At 40.1% G+C, this 17,287-nt stretch overlaps 1 protein-coding gene across 1 annotated transcript in view; it reads left to right on the forward strand.

Annotated features, from left to right (window-relative positions):
- The window catches only part of DNAH8 (dynein axonemal heavy chain 8), a 343,843-nt gene that overhangs the window by 238,665 nt on the left and 87,891 nt on the right, over nucleotides 1-17,287 (forward strand). The window contains exons 76-81 of the mRNA XM_081246835.1: nucleotides 1,185-1,367; nucleotides 5,653-5,758; nucleotides 7,431-7,683; nucleotides 7,783-7,973; nucleotides 12,686-12,807; nucleotides 15,823-15,941. Coding sequence (XP_081102961.1) covers nucleotides 1,185-1,367; nucleotides 5,653-5,758; nucleotides 7,431-7,683; nucleotides 7,783-7,973; nucleotides 12,686-12,807; nucleotides 15,823-15,941 — 974 coding nt within the window. The remainder of the gene's footprint in view (nucleotides 1-1,184; nucleotides 1,368-5,652; nucleotides 5,759-7,430; nucleotides 7,684-7,782; nucleotides 7,974-12,685; nucleotides 12,808-15,822; nucleotides 15,942-17,287) is intronic.

A 17,287-nucleotide genomic window follows, 5' to 3' on the forward strand; every position in this document is an offset into this window, starting at 1 on the left:
ATAATAATAATATATTAGTGTTACACACAAAATATGTACATTTTAGCAGCTCTGAGAAAGTTGGTTTTCAAGCTATGTATACATCTATACAATAAAGCCTGTGTTTCCTCACTGGATAAAATGGCATTTTTAGTTAAGTCTATGGACATTGATTTTATTTCTCTCTTTATTAACTTTCAATCCAAACTCACAGACTTTGCTGGAAGCAGTGGAATACAGTTCCCGATCATTGGTGATAACATGAATTGTTTTCAATACAAGTGTCTCTTTTTTAATTGGTTTCATTCTTTACTTTTAGGCTTCTGTGGTTTTATTGAATGACAGCATTTCTGACTGAGATTTTTTGCTTTGGACAACTTAATTTCATGAATATCAGTGAATAAAAATGCCAATTTTCTCATTAAACAAAGACAGATTTATTCAGAAAAATTTTCTTCATAATGTGAATTCTTTTATATGCCATATTTAATATGCCAAAAGAGGTCGTAGTATGTCTATTCCTGAAGGACTTTTAAAAGACCCAGATTCTTATCTACAATTTGAAGGTCATGATGCCTGAGAGTTAGTGCCTTAGCAATGTGGTTTTCAATCACAGGAAGGATTAAAATTAATTAAAAATTTAAGTCATTTTAAAATGTTATAATTTCCACCTGAGTTTTAGGTAGCAAACCCAGTTGTTTTTAATACACTGAAAATTGTGGTGTTTAAGATAAGTGTTACCTTTCTGGGAAAAAAAAGTTGGCATTTTTTTCCTCTGAAAATTTCATTAACCCTTTCTCTTATCAAATATGCTTCAGATATGACTGTGAAATGCAAAAAGAAATAACACTTCTTATAAACACAACAAATTTCCATAGCAGGAAACAATTTCCTCAGGTCGGAAAAAACAGTCAAATATGAGGCATGTCTGAGTTTTCCTTTATTCAATATTTGTTTTGGATAAATTTTTCATTTAATTTGCTTGGTGTCATGGCTAAAAACATTTTCAGGCAGGACCAGAAGTCTAAATTATTCTAAAGGAATAAGCTTTATTATTTAAGATCACTGATTAAAATTTTACAACTGATTTTTGTAATTCATTCATTTCACTGCACTGACTTTTGATAAACTCTCTTCTAAATTGAACCCAAATTTCTTGTCTTGTCCTTTAAGCTGTTTGTAATTTAATATTTGAATTGATGCAGGTGAAGGTCGGAGATAAGGAATGTGATATCATGGATACATTTAAACTTTATATTACAACAAAGTTACCAAACCCTGCCTTTACCCCTGAGATCAATGCTAAAACGTCAGTCATTGATTTTACTGTTACCATGAAAGGACTTGAGAACCAGTTACTAAGGAGGGTAATTCTAACAGAGAAACAGGTAATAATTTCTCAAGGTAAAGAACTTCTACTTATAATAAATTATAATAAACGTTTTAAATGTATTGGGAAATTGTTGAGTATATGGAAAAGAAAAAATTGAGCAAATCATAGTTACCTTTGTTAACATAAATATTTGTTTTGTAGTCTCAAGTCCCGTTGAGAAATCATGTAACTCACCTCTCCTCCAACACCAAAACCACACGTGCACACACACACCACTCTTTCTACTGCTGACTTTAAAGCTTTGGGTATGTTGACTTTCATATCTATCGACCTATGGATGAATAGTCTTGGATACACCTGGAAAATTCAATAAAATAATGATCCTGGAAAAGAAGAACTTGCTCTGAATGAGTATTGTTACCACTATAGTAGTTTCAACTACTACACTGCAATAGTAATTGATAGTACTTGATTGTAATTGAAAACACCACAATCTAGCAATCTAATGATCTAGAGAGCCATACTTTTATCTTAATTAAATGAAACTTACACTGAAGCAGAGAAATTAAGTATAATTGAGGGTTCTGATAAAAAAAGAAAAAGTTAAGGCTGGAAGATTTTAAGAGACATAGATTAAGCTAAGTTTTAAGATAAAGCTCAGAAAACATTAAATGTTATGTATAAAATATAATTTTATATATTTGCATTGTATAAAATATATTTCCATAAAATCTGAGAAAGTTTATATTTGCTAAAATATAATTAACGTTAGTATTAAGGTTTCAAGGAAAAGGTAAGGTTAGAAATAATAAGACCAAAGATGCATCAAATGGGAGGGTGAGAGAAAGAATGGCAGCAGAAGACTTAAGGAAAGGAGGAAAGGAAGTGATATGAACAGATGGCTACAAATACAGAGGAAGATTCAAAAAGGAAAAGAAAAATGATACTGACACCAAAGAAATAGAGGGCTCAGTAAAAAGAGAAGTAAAATCCTACCTGGTTAATAAGAAATGGCTAACTTGGGGCAGGCGCTTGAAAGGCGGCCAGTCTGGTGGAGTAAAAGAGGCCTAGTTCCAGCTTCCACTCTCATTAGCTGTTGTTTTTTCTTTTAATATTTATGTATTTATTTATTTATCTTGGCTGCACCAGGTCTTAGTTGCAGGCACGCAGGATCTTCGTTGTGGCACACGGGATCTTTAGTTGCGGCATGCAGACTTCTTAGTTGTGACATGCATGCGGGATCTAGTTCCCTGACCAGGGATCGAACCTGGGCCCCCTGCATTGGGAGCATGGAGTCTTACCCACTGGACCACCAGGGTAGTTCCCCCTTATTAGTTGTTTGATCTTAGTTTCCAAGAAACTGCCCAGGGCTTATGCAATCTAGAAAGGGAACCGTCTCACTTTCACAGTCTGGCAGAGAGCATGGACCCCTCAGTTCACTGCCTCGATCACCTCTTAGGGCCATGTGGTGTCAACTGTTGAAAATTAGTCCTTCCTTCTTGGTCTACCTGGTGCTGTTGGTCTGTTCTGAGATGGTGCCTCATTGGTCCAGATCCCCCATGCAGGCTACACTAACTTGTGTAAGGCAGCCCACACCACCATCTAAAGTACACTCCACGTCCCCAGAGCACCCCACGCCCACTCTTCTAGGCCTTAGCTTCCTCTTCAAGAGATGCGCTAGGATGCTAACGCCAGCCTTGCTGGAAAAAACAAAGTGCACACTTAATCTGCAGGAGGACATCCTGACTGTGATGTTTAACCCTCCTAACAATCCTGCTCTTACACCCCCATCTTACAGATGAACAAATGGAGACCAAGGAGAATAAGGTCTTAACCCATAAGAGCACGTAGACTTTCCACCCTGCCAAGCCTCATAGATAAGCTCTACAGTTCATGCTGTAAAACTCACAAGTTGTCCATTGTACCATGATGCTTGTTTTTCCATATCACACTGAAAAGGACGCTAACATGATTTCATTTTGTCCACATATTTCTATACTGCCACTGTTGGGATGACTGCTTTAATGAAGACAATTCATTAGCTATTCTCTGCAAATACAGCCATGATCTTCATCACTACCCCATCAAATACTGCAAGCCACTAGGACAATGGCAGTATACTAGTCTTGGAGTTGGGGGACAAGGATATTAGGCTCATCCCTGCTAGTAACTAGCTGTGTGTATTATATTGTCATGTTATTTGGAGTTAATATTTCTGGGTCCTCAGTTTCCCCAGATGTAAAATAAAGCTGTTGAACTAAATTCAGTACACTTCAATTTAACGAATATTTATTAGGTTGAGTCGCTTCTCTGCAAAGCCTCAAGATAAGTGCTGTCAAGAATACAAAAATGAATAGGGGATAAACACAAGGTCCTACTGTATAGCACAGAGAACTATATTCAATACCCTATGATAAACCATAATGGAAAAGAATATAAAAAAAGAATATATTTATATATACATATATAAATATAACTGAATCACTTTGCTCTACAGCAGTAATTAACACAACATTGTAACTCAACTATACTTCAATTTTTAAAAATTAATAGGACAGGGCCTCACTGGTGGCGCAGTGGTTGAGAGTCCGCCTGCCGATGCAGGGGATACGGGTTCGTGCCCCGGTCTGGGAGGATCCCATATGCCGCGGAGCGGCTGGGCCCGTGAGCCATGGCCGCTGGGCCTGCGCATCCGGAGCCTGTGCTCCGCAACGGGAGAGGCCACAACAGTGAGAGGCCCGCATACCGCAAAAAGAAAAAAAAAAAAATTAATAGGACAAGTTCCTGCCCTCTAGGTGCACAGAATCTAGTTGGAGGGATATAGCCGACACATAGATTGTGATGCAAGCCATAGTAGATGTACAGAGGAATGCCGTGCTGTGGGTTTTAACTGACAAACTGGTTTAGGAAGACTTTCTGAAAGTGGTGGTATTTCTGTAGCAGTTTTTCAAGAAACTTTCTCAAATAAGTAGTTTAAAAACACATTTTTAGTGCAATTCTAAGTACAGTGTGTGATTCTGTATAAGATCAAAAAAGAATGCTACAGGGCTTCCCTGGTGGCGCAGTGGTTGAGAATCCGCCTGCCAGTTCAGGGGACACGGGTTTGAGCCCTGGTCCAGGAAGATCCCACATGCCGCGGAGCAACTAAGTCTGTGCGCCACAACTATTGCACCTGCGCTTTAGAGCCCGTGAGCCACAACTACTGAGCCCATGTGCCACAACTACTGAAGCCCACGCACCTATAGCCTGTGCTCTGCAAAAAGAGAAGACACCACAATGACAGGCCCGCGCACTGCAACAAAGAGTAGCCCCCCACTCACTGCAACTAGAGAAAGCCTGCGTGCAGCAATGAAGACCCAATGCAGCCAAAAATAAATAAATTAAATAAATTAAAAAATTTTTTAAAGTAATATTAAAAAATGCTATAAAGAACGCTTTTGAGGTAATTTAATTTACTCTATATTTAGCAAGAGTATTATATCCGTGTTAAATATTCTGAATTTGAAAATTGCACTGTGGCTGTATGAGAGAATGTCCTGTTGCCTAAGGAGATGTGTTAAAGTTTTTACAGATAAAGTATCATGACACATGCAAACAGTTCAGCAATAATAGTAAAGTAATGATAAAAAGCATTATATAGAAATAGTGATAAAGCAAAATGTTATTTGAGGAATCTAGGTGAAGGGTATATGAGAGTTCACTGTACCAGTCTTGTAACTTTTCTGAAAGTTTGAAATTTTTTTCAAAGTATAATTTTAAGACTATATTATTTATGTAGGAAAGAATATACCTTCCAGACATCCAATTTAGCCCCCCTGGTAGAAGATGCAATAAAACGGAAAATGGATTTATATTGGCAGCTGGCTATGTCAAAGCAGGTACCTGGTGTTCCTATAGTCAGGTCCCAGCTCAGGAGCTCCATTTGGCTTGAGTAGCCTCTTGGTTACTTGGTATTAATGCTTCTTTGTTTCTACCCCTTCTGACTGCAAATGAAGTTAGCATTTCTGACTGAGGCGGTATGTGGGAACAGGGCCAAGAGAATGGGACACTCTTAATTTAAAAAAACTTAAAGCTGGGAAGAGAGCTGAGCAAAATTCTTCTAGCAGGTTTATCTCATGCATGCCAGTGTAAGTGCTATGGAAACTTAATGCTAGTGGGCATAATCTTTAAAAAACTGTCCAGAGAAACAAAAACACAAATAGATAGATTTGACTAACGGTAGTGTCATTTGAATGGCACTTTGGTTTAAACTTTTAAAAATGAATAATAAACACTAGTAGGTTGCATTTGCCATAATAACTGGTAATTAGAGTTCTGATGTTATTTTTTTTTAATAACAGGAGTTAGAGTCTGAGAGGGTTAAACTTTTGGAGGATGTGACTTTTAATAAGCGGAAGATGAAAGAACTTGAAGATAACCTCCTCTACAAATTAAGTGCTACAAAAGGTATTGTGTTATTAAGAAATAATCACATAATGGATTGTGAATAAGGATTTCTTGTACCCTCTTTTCAATGCTCTCATGATTACAGATGTTAGGAAACAGTTGAGTTATCCCCGGAAAAACAAGCGAGAGGCAATTTCCATCTAGACATTACAGAGGGACTGCAGAGAATCTGATATCTGAATTAGCAACCAGCATCTGAGCATTTGATAATAACACAGTTTTCTTGATATAATTGCTCTCTCCTGAGAAAAATAAGGGCTCCCAACAGAGCTAGGTGACTCACAATAGGCTAATTTGCTTGCCGAAAGGAGACTAATGTGCTCAATCTATTTTGTGTTTTTTAGATTGACTCTTTCATTTGGTGTTGAAATGCAATTGCCACAGTGGGTTATGATGTGTGTAATGTTGTCAGAGACACTTGAGCAGCCCAGGCTCAGTCACTCTGGACTTGACCTCCCACTTAGAAGTCAGGGATAGGTTCTCCTCTGGGCAGTCAGATCATCGTACCACCCCCTGGGATATATTGTTCTGTAGTAGGCAAATTACAGCAACCTAAATTCTACCATTCATTAGCAATCTAATGATGAATACTTCCCAAAAGCACTTTAACCCTTGGATTTAAAAACAAAAAAACAAAAAAACTTAACCTTCCAGAAATACATTAAGTGTTACTCTCACAGCAGTCTCCAGCACTTTAAGGTGACCTCATGGAAAAGGCCTTTTATCTGCCTTCATTGCACTGCTTGTGCTGACGAAGTTGTCTGTCTCTTGGTCCATGACATCTCCCAGCCATTTGATGCCTCTGGGCATTGTAAATATTACCAAGGAGGAATGACTGAGGTTCCAGCCAAGAGTGTGAGGTTAGTCACAATTTGGACTTCCCTAGCAGACCTAGCGTGCCCATCAGAGCAACTAACAGCACCTTCCAGAAGCACCCATCTGCTTCTAGGTAGGCCAGAGCACTGCTCTCTGCAGATATTGTGACCGTTATCTCAGCACCTCCAGAACACCTTTCTGTGTCTTAAAATTGAGATATTTTTATTTTTATGTTTATTGTCATAGACATGTTATGTCTGTTAAAAACAATAATGAAGAGTAAAACTAAAAATAAAATCAGGATTTTTCTTCCTGATTAGACACTTCCACTATCTCCTAACTCGTTAGAGACATAGAAGGACCAGAGTTCTCAATGTCAAGGACTGTTGAACTAAAGCAGGAGTAGAGAAAGTACAATTCACCTGTAAGCTGGTGTGTAACTCACATTGTGAGACAAGTGGGAAGGAAAAGCCTGTGATACTGTGAGGGGAACCATCAAGATGATATTGGAGGTGAAAGCCACGTCATAGGAACAGCTGAAACCACTGGGACTGGAGGGAGATGTGAATTTTCTTCAGACATTTGAAGACCAGATTTGTGGGCTGCCTTGAGAATTGGCTTTTGCAGATTTTCAGGCAGAGTGGGGGACAAACCCTAGGCAGGAATGTTTAGAACGGATTCAGGCATTGGATGCCTGGTTAGACTGGAAGCCTTTCATGTCTTAAGGTACTGCCCTTCCATCCTGTGGGCTTTGAAGAAGTCAAGTTGAAAATTAACGCGGTGATTTCAGAAGTGATGCATCTCGTTTCGCGGCTTTCCCGTCTTGTGTTCCACAGCTTTCCTGTTTGGTTTTTAGGTTCCTTGGTAGATGACGAATCTCTCATCGGTGTCCTCCACACCACCAAGCAGACAGCAGCTGAAGTAAGTGAGAAACTACACGTGGCTGCGGAAACAGAGATCAAGATCAACACAGCCCAGGAGGAGTTCCGGCCCGCGGCCACCCGAGGCAGCATCCTCTACTTTCTCCTCACAGAGATGAGCATGGTCAACATCATGTACCAGACCTCGCTGGCCCAGTTCTTGAAGTTATTTGACCAGTCCATGGCCAGGTGGGGCCTCACTACCTTGACCCCCAAATTTTGTGTGTATTCCTACCTACTGTCTTAGAAATGGATTTTTACCTCTTTGATTTTTAAAACATATTGCAGGTCTGAGAAGTCTCCACTGCCTCAAAAGAGAATTACAAATATTATTGAGTATCTGACATATGAAGTTTTTACATATTCTGTCAGAGGCTTGTACGAGAACCACAAGTTCCTCTTTGTACTCCTCATGACCTTAAAAATCGATCTTCAGAGAGGAAAAGTGAAGCACAGAGAGTTTCAGGCTCTCATTAAAGGTGAAGGGTTTGGGCTATGGATGTGCTATGTAAAGGAGATTGCTTGAGATATGCTCTTTGATGTCCCGTAGACCCATTCTTGTAATATCCAGAGGAATTAAGTTCTAATGGAAGTGAAGTTCTTTATGTATACCTCTTCCCCCACCTCCCCCGCCGATTTCCATTCATTTTATTCTGGTTACTCAAGATGATTGATTTCAGGTCTGTGTTAACTCTGCAGTTTTTAGTTATGTAATTAAATTAAGTTTGAGCATTGTTGCTTATGAATAGGAGACCCAAATGCTAAAGGGGAGAATAGTGATTCAGGTGATGAGCTTTCTACTACTGCAAGAGACCAGTTCCTTAAGCAAGGGGTTATAATGACGTTTAAGACTGTAACAAAAAGCACACTTATATTTTATATTTGAAGAGAACCCTGCTCATTGCTTATCTCCATGTTAAAAGTATAATTAAGGAGACAAAAGAGTGGTATTTTCATTGAATTCAGTTAAACAAGTATTTATTGAGCATATACTATGCAAACCTGCCATACTGGTGTTTGGGATACAAGGAAAAACCAGACATTGCTTTAAAAGAAAGAAAAGTCTCATAGTTCAAATAAAGATAATTGAAAAAAAACCCTGCAAAATAAGGCAGAATAACCTGTGTTATAAGAGAGCTAAAAACAAAGTGCTATATCTAAAAGGAGGGAGAGATTACACATGGTTGGTGGGATCAAGAAAAGCTCCTTGAAAAGTATGCCTTTGCAGGTTAAGCCAGGAATTTTTCAGGTTATTTGATACCTGGGGAAAATGGTCCAATCTTTTTCTTATTTCTTTTTTGATCTTTATAAGTAGTTTAATAAATCATTTTCTGGCAGCCCTTCTCCCCCAAAAGAAGAAAGTGACATTTGAAATGGACCATGGATGATAGGTAGAAATGAAGAAAACTTCCATGCTAAGACAGAACAGCATGGAAAAAGAAATGAGTGGAGTATGTACATTGGTGAGGCTTGGTTCCTAGAGGAAGGATTTCTTGATCTGATAAGAAATAAGGAGTTGTGTAAGGTAATGATGTGATCCTTTTATTGTTCTTTAGGAAGGTTACTCTGGCAGACATGTGTAGGATTAGAGAAAAGTGGTTTAAGGGAGTCTGTTATAAGCTTCCCAACCACAGGAAATGCATTCCCATCCTAGGGTGAAGACAATGGGAATATAAAGGAAGACACAAATATGAGAGATCATGAAAGTAAAACGACAAAGGACAGGGTGTAAGAGCCAAGAGAGGGTCAGAAATGAGTCTAAGATTTCTGCTCTGTGCAAAGATTTCTGGTCTGGATGGTTGAAAGAAGAGCTACTTTGAGAAGTGTCAGAGTGGGGGCATAATGAATGTGATTTTGGGACCTAGTTTTAGTCAGGATAGGCCAGGTTTTGTGGCCATAAAAATAATCCTCAAATTTCAGCACAACAAAAGTATACTTCTCCTTTACTCTCTATCTGACATGCTTGTCATGGTCGCCCAGGAATCCAAATTGCTTCCATAATTACTATGGAAGAGGGACAGGATGTGGCAAATTGTGTGCTGGCTCTTAAAGGTTACCCCACAAGTGACACACGTCACGCTCATATTTCATTAGCCAAAGTAAGATGGGTGGCCACATCAAATTCAAAGAGAGCAGGGAAGTGCCCCAGAGCCACATCCAACATGGAAGCTGCATCACAGCATCGGTGGAGGGTAGTGGATAGATGGATAAGCCTAAGGTTTGGCAGGTGGGAGTGCGGATGTGGAAATGCGGAGAGGGCTGGTGCACAGCGAGGGTCTGGGGTTCAAACCAAGAAGTTGCAGGACAGGGGGACTTTATAACTAGCGACAAAGTACCAGCCTCTGTGGACTGCAGCCTAATGCCCCCATAGGTCAGACAGGATTTGTCGTGGCTCAGAGGATCCCAGCCTGTGACTGGGACAAGTGAAGCCTAGGGAGCAGCATTTAGATCTGAGGCATCCTCCCCATCAAGACACAAACCCACCCCACCTCACCTCTCCCTACCCAGCACACCCAGCCAAGCCAGAGCTATTCCCTGAAAGAGACTGTATTCTTCGGAAGTCTTTAAATCAGAGGAGACCGAGAAACGCAGCAACACAGTGGGGAGGGAATTTGTGAGGAGGATTTGATTTGTCACAGAAAAATAAAGAAGGCTGAACATCTGAACTGTGGTTAGAGCACATCTGTGACTCCGTTTCATAAAACTGGAGAGTCAGGGAGAACCGGATTGTATAGGATCAGGAGAGTCGGTGAGAGGAGTTTGGATTTAATTGAGTTGGCAATAGAGAGCCATCGAATGTTTTATGAGCAGGGAAGTAGCATGAGCAATGCTTTAGAAGATTAATTTGGGATTTTATGACAGATGGATTGTCAGTGCAGTCAGCACTGCCAGAGCAGTAAAAGAGTTTTAAAAAGATCAAAACTGGTTTATTGTACAGTTTGTATTAGTTTTGAACCGGCTTACAGTTTGACCAAAGTATTTTTTAAAAGATGGTAGGCCTTGGGACTTCCCTGGTGGTCCAGTGGTTAAGATTTCACCTTCCAATGCAGGGGGTGCAGATTTGATCCCTGGTCGGGGAGCTAAGATCCTATATGCCTCCTGGCCAAAAAACTAAAACATAAAACAGGATATTGTAACAAATTCAATAAAGACTTTAAAAATGGTCCACATAAAAATATCTTTCAAAAAATAGATGGTAGGACTTTGTTTTTAATGTTTTTTTACAAAGTTAACAAATATGGCCCTTAGATCATTGATATTTTTTATCATTTTGAACTCAGTACTTAAGAGGGAAAGAAGAAAGACTTATCATAGCAGAAATGTTTGATTTCCCTTTGTATTAATTCCTACTAGTTTTCTGCAATACTTGGAAGGTGGCTTTGACTTTCTTCTTCAACCGAGAATGTCCAAACACTTTGAAAAATGAAACAGATACCAGGGGCAATCCTGCACTGTAGAGTAATTGATATACCTGTTTCCCCCACCTGATTATTTTAGAAGGACATCATCTTTCTTTTATTGTAAACCATGGACAGAAAGACACATTAGAGGGTCTCCTCTTGCCTTCCAGGTTGGATTGGACCTAGCCTTCCAAAACAGAGAGTTAATGTCAAAATAACAGCTAATGATTACATAGCTCTTACTCTGGGACATGACTGTTGTTGGCTTTCTACATACATTCATTTATTTAATCTTCACAGCAATCAATCTGATGGATTCTATTATTACACTCATTTGGCAGAAGAGAGAACTGAGAGAAACTGAGTTTTTGTCTAAGTTTATGCAGCTAGCAAGTGGCAGAGCCAGGATATTTGGGGGAATGGGATGGGCTGTGATTGTTCTGGGTTAGTTTAGGTGCATGATATGTTGGAAACACTGATGTAGCTTAAATATCTTCTCCTGATGTCTTTGAGGTATATGTTTACATGAAATCACTGTGAGGGGGAAACAACCAAGAAGAAAAGGTATGCATCTACCTCCATGTTAGAGGAGAGAATCCCTTAAATCTGCAGGTGATTTACTCTAGGGCTTGCTTCTCCTATGGTAAACTCAGTGTTAGCTAGAGTAAGGTCTTTTTCACCTGGTCGCTGCGAGGGGTGGGGGCGTGTGGGAGGAAGGTTTACAGGTTCTAAAGGTGTTGTGGCAGTCAGAGCCCCTGACTCCACAGTGGAGCAAAGGGATTTACACGAAAGGAGTACTTCAGCTCATTCACCTTCTCAGGAAGATGCTGGAGGGGAGAGCAGAGACCTGTAGTCCCCTCCACCCACCACCTCCCCTGTTTTTGTCCCCGGGTTGATAAGTGAGGTGGAGGGATTTGATGAGTTCTTCAGGAGGGTTATAGAATTTAAAAGTTCAAGAACCACTGTTTGGCATACATCTGAATTAAACAACAGAACTGGAATTATTATGATAAAACATTGCTAAAGACATGCAATAGAGGAATTTTGAAAGTGCAGATATAATCACACTTCTTGGTGGCGATTGTCACACTGAATGTGCTCATTTGACTTGTGATTTGCTTCAAAGTACAATCCAGTGCTATCACTCACATTCTCCACTCGACTCGGTGAGAGCAGGAGCCATGTTGGGTTTCCTCTGCTTTATCCCCAGTGCCTGGAATATGCCAGATACATAGAGGTGGCTCAGTGAATGTTTGTTGAATCAATCAATGAATAAATGATTTGAACATAATTAACCCCTTAAAAACCCACAGATGTATTATACTCCTCTCTTCCTCTTTCCCTCCATCCCTTCATCTATCCATTTATCCATCTTTTTGACCTGATAAAAAATATTTCAATAGTATTGAATATCAAACTTCTGGAGGAGTGATGACTAAGAAATGACTTTTAAAATCACACATGAAAAGATCAACCGATTCATTGATATCAAAATTATAAATTTCAGATAGTTAAAAAACAATAAAAAGGCAAACATCTGCAACCACCTGAGAAAAATTCTTTGCAGGGAAAAATGACAGGGAGTTGCTATCTGTATAAGATGGTATAAATCACTAACACTTGAAGGAACTGTACCCAAAAAAGGTAACCACATTTTCTATAACGTGATTATTTTCCAATTTTCCCATTTTTGTGTGTGATATGGTTATCTCATTTTTTATTATTTGGAAAATAAATTTCTAAAAAATAGAGCACAAGCTGACCTGATTCCCACTGATGCCTTTCCACAGGGGGAGCAGCTCTAGATCTGAAAGCCTGCCCTCCCAAACCATTTCGCTGGATCCTTGATATGACCTGGCTGAATCTTGTGGAACTGAGTAAACTTCCGCAATTTGCAGAAATTATGAACCAGGTAATAAAGGGTTGGAAAAAGTACTGATCTGTAAACCCAAACACACCTGGGCCATTTAAACTGGGGCCTCCTGGTGACAAACCCTTCACCCAGAGGAGTCAGTACACTTGTGTAGCTTTAAGGCGCTGTGGCTCTTCTAGGGGGTTGGGGGCGGTGGACAGAAGGATATCCCAAGGAATCTTTTCACAGGTGCAGGCAACTGCCTTTACTTCTGTGTGGTGGGCATGGATCATTTATAACCTGCTTGAGTTGCTGTCAGAATCAGAACGCTTTTATTCTGGGTGGGTGGACCCTTTTATTGTACACTCTATGTTTTCATGCCTATGATGAAATTATTTGTGCAAATTTGAATTTGAGGCAAGTGAAGAGGTTGAGGTCCTTCTATAAAAAATCAGTCACTTCAGTGGTGAAAATATTTATAAAATGGTGAAGTTATAATGGTGAAAATGGTGAAACAGACCCCGATTTACCTGTTTTTCTTATCTGAAAATGTAAATTGGTTATTGTGGATTAGTTGTTGATTCAACTCTCACCAGAAAACAATTATGCAACTCAGAATAAAGACAGTTGTTTATTACTGAGGTCTGTTGGTTATGCCTGTGTGTCACCAATGGAGGGCCTGCAATTTCCCAGTGTCAAATGCTGATAATCATCTTTTTTACAGTTGCTGGTGACGGACAAAGTGAGTGATTGGTAGCCTTATCCCTAGGCTGAGGATGGCAGAAGCCTCGCACTGTCACCATGTGATTCCCTCCCCTCCACAAACATTCCGTCCCCCTCCCAAGAGTACACTAGGTGTGTCTGTTTAGGGGTACTTCTGGAACATTATGTATTCTTTACCCATTCACCATGGTTGGGTCAGAGTCAACTGGATAAAGTCCCTAGACTCTATCTGTGGTGGACAGTAAGCTTTGTTTTGTACTACAGCTACAGCTGAGTCTTCCAAGTCCAAACAAATACTTTGAAAAAAAAAAAAAGTGGTCTGGGTCTGGTCCGAGACTGGGTAAAGGCAGCCTTAAAGTACCACTGGGAAAAATCACCCCTCTGCTGACGGGTTATATTAATATAAGGATATACAGTATCATTTGCCTCGGTCAGTTAGATTTTAAATACCCTTGGTGTAGAATCTGGTGGCTAGCTACTACTGCTTACTATGGGTAGGTACTTTGCAACAATAATAACTGTGCAAGGGAAGTATTATTGACATGATTAATAGATGAGATAACTGAGATTCAAAGAGGTTAAGCACTTGCCCAAGGCCACATAGCCCATAAATGGTAAAGCTGTAATTTGACCCCATGCTCATGACACCATGAGTTATTTCTGTCCAACTTCTTTTACACCATTGGATGGGCCAGAAGGGAAGACGAAGAGTTATTCTCCACAAACTTGCAGAAATTTGCCATCAGGGCGACCTGCCATCAGATGGCCAAGAGTTTGGCCTGTCTGTGGGAGGAAGGGAGGAAACAGGAGATCAATCTCCCAGCGGAGTGGGTGTCAGAAATTGAAACAAAAATAGCCTCAAAGAGCAGCTGCCCTGCCTTGGCATCCCAGGCCAAACTGTTTAACACCTGGAGGTGGTTTTGCTAGCAGCGAGGGCCAGGAATGGGAAATACAGGAGCAAGGGGCTGGGAGTTATCCTATCACAGATGCAGCTCGCCCTGAAAGCTTTATATGGTAGAGTCAAAATTAGCAGATGGAAGGCCAGTAGGTTGAGAATACGCACCCTGTTTCTTCTTGGAACTCCTTCTCTTTAGCAGCCAGTGTGGAGGAGACCTGCAGGGGGCACTCTGGGTAGCAGAGCACAGGTACCAGTGCAGTAGGGTGGGGCTGCAGCAGCACCCAGGCCCTCCAAGCCCTGCGCCAGGCAGATTCTTTTGGCAGCAGCCAACTAGGGAGAGCCACTGCAATCTTCAGAGAAAGATGGCAGCTGTGAAACATTTCAGAAATTCTCCTCCATCTTTTAGCATCCCAGGGACAAAGTTGGAGCAACTGATTTACAGAGCAATTGTTTTGTTATTAACTTGCACCCTGTCTGTATCCTAGATGATGAATTGCTTGTATGGTGTGGACTTTGGGTGGTTATTTAACCTCTCTGTGCCTCAGTAAAAAATGGGGATAATAGAAGTAAAAGTACAGTCCTTGGGTCTGGCACATAGTATCTGCTATATAAATATTTGCTATTAGTGCTTGCCATGGCTTTTAAAACATGCTTCAGACACTGTCTAAATAATCCAGCCTGATTGTTGCTGAGGAGCAGCGTCAGGCTCACCGATCTATAGTTTCTGTAATTAGTTTTGACAGCGCTCGGACTTCAGGGAGCATCCTTTAATATCTCTGAAAACCTGTGGTTCTCTCCATGCTTCTGAAAGAACAGGTGTTTGAGACCAGCTCTTGGAGAGACTTCATCCATTCTTAGGTTTAAGGTCTCAAGGTGGGGGGATGACTAGGAAAATCAAAGTTTTGATTTTGTCATCTATCACTAGTTTAAGTAGAGGTCCACATACACAGGTTTGGGTATCAAAGTGGTCTATGTCAGTGGTTCTCATCCAAGGGCAACCTGGTGCCACACCCCAGAGTGCATTGACAATTCTGGAGACCTTTTTTATTGCCACAAATCAGGGGCAGAGGTGCTCCTGGTGACTAATGGATAGAGCCAAGGATGCTGCTAAACAACGTAAAATGCACAGGACAGCCTCTCTCAACACTAAATTAATCTGGCCCTAAATGCCCATAGTGCGGAGATTGAGAAACCCTGGTCTATGTTTTTTCCTGCCCAGTCGTTTAGTGTAATTGATACATAGTCCTAATTTTAGCGAATCACGTAGAAGAGCAATGGAAAAACTGAAAGGGAATCATAATATCCAGTCTATCTGAGTCACTGGTTCTGAAGAAAAATGTAAACAGTGTGGTCATGTTTAAAAAATTAGCTGCCTATAAAGAATGACCTTCTCAGGTTATTCAATTTTAATTGCATATATTCCTGGGGCTCGCTAATCAGCTTATTTATTTTAGATATCTCGTAATGAGAAGGGATGGAAAATCTGGTTTGATAAAGATGCTCCAGAGGAGGAAATCATCCCTGATGGATATAATGACTCACTAGATACCTGCCACAAGCTTTTACTTATCAGGTGAGAATAGGTATTATCAGACCTAAAGCATCACTATATAGTGTCAAATTACAGATCCCACCTCAGTGAGCTTACTTCACTATGTCCCAGTAGTTACTGTAATAGATGTATATGCTTCCAAACTGAAGTTTGGGATGGCAAATAATATGGTGAAAGGTATATTTTGATAATGTGTTAATGATAGTGCTTTTAGCAAAACACGTATGAAAAATATGTTTTTACTATTCACTTTGCTCATCATTTACCATTGAGTGAATCATTTATTGTTGAATTTACTTCTGTAAAAGAATAGATCTCACAGAGTTACAAGGCAATTAGTTTTTAAGCTAAAACCAAGAATATTTTACTGTTGAAACATATAAATGCTGTTTTGGCTATTCAAATGGAAGCAAAAGTTTGAAAGTGATGTTGAGGATGTTCTCACTTTTCATGTTTTCTCAACATGCAGTAGCTCAAAGAAGGCTTCTATATTGGAAGGTGTGTGTGTGTGTGTGTGTGTGGCGGGGTGTGTGTGTGTGGTGGGCAACACAGAAGGGTAGAGTTGGGGGAGATGAAACCACCAAAAGAATAACAAAAATATGTCGGATTATGTTGGAGTTGTTTTTGTCTCTCCTAATGTTATACCCCTGAGTTTTCTTAGAAAAGTTGTTTCCTGGTTGTTGTCACTCTTTGAGAGTGATCAGAGCTGTCAGCAGTGATGACCTCAGGACCTGCAGACTGCAAAATGGCTATTTGTTTTTATTTTATTAGAATAGATGTGTCTTATATCCATCATTTTAAAATTGAATCTATGTCAAATGAATAATGCAATCTACTAACAAAGAAGAATCCATAGAGCTTCTCTGTGATCTAAAAATATCAAATGACATTTATTTAATGTGTCATTGTGTGTAGAACCTGCTACAGTGTAGTCTACACAGATGGTATTAAATAAATGCTTGCTGATCAAGCTACTTCTAACACCATTGACATATTATCTCCCTCTGAAGACTGTAGAACCTTGAGTATGCAGCAGGCTAGCCCCCATCATGTACTGGACCTGGCAGAGGACACCTCCCCTTGCATCCCTGCTGAGTCCCTGGCATCAAGAGCAGGGCCTGATGTATAGTATTCACTCCATAAATATTTGTGAAAGAATGAATGTGCTCCTGTGTATTAGTTTGAATGAGGAATTGCTTACCTGAAGCTGATAGCTTAGTTACTAGGGATAATCACTGATGTGTTTTAAAAAGAAAATAACTAAAGCTTCAGAGTAGTTGCTGCTTCCTCTGAAAATGAGACGTTTGGATCAGTTGACTTCTACGTTCCCTTCTAGATTGGCAACAGAACTGGCCCTGACCTACTCC

This window comes from Mesoplodon bidens (assembly GCF_964165515.1).
Source record: "Mesoplodon bidens genome assembly, chromosome: 10".
NCBI lineage: Eukaryota > Metazoa > Chordata > Mammalia > Artiodactyla > Ziphiidae > Mesoplodon > Mesoplodon bidens.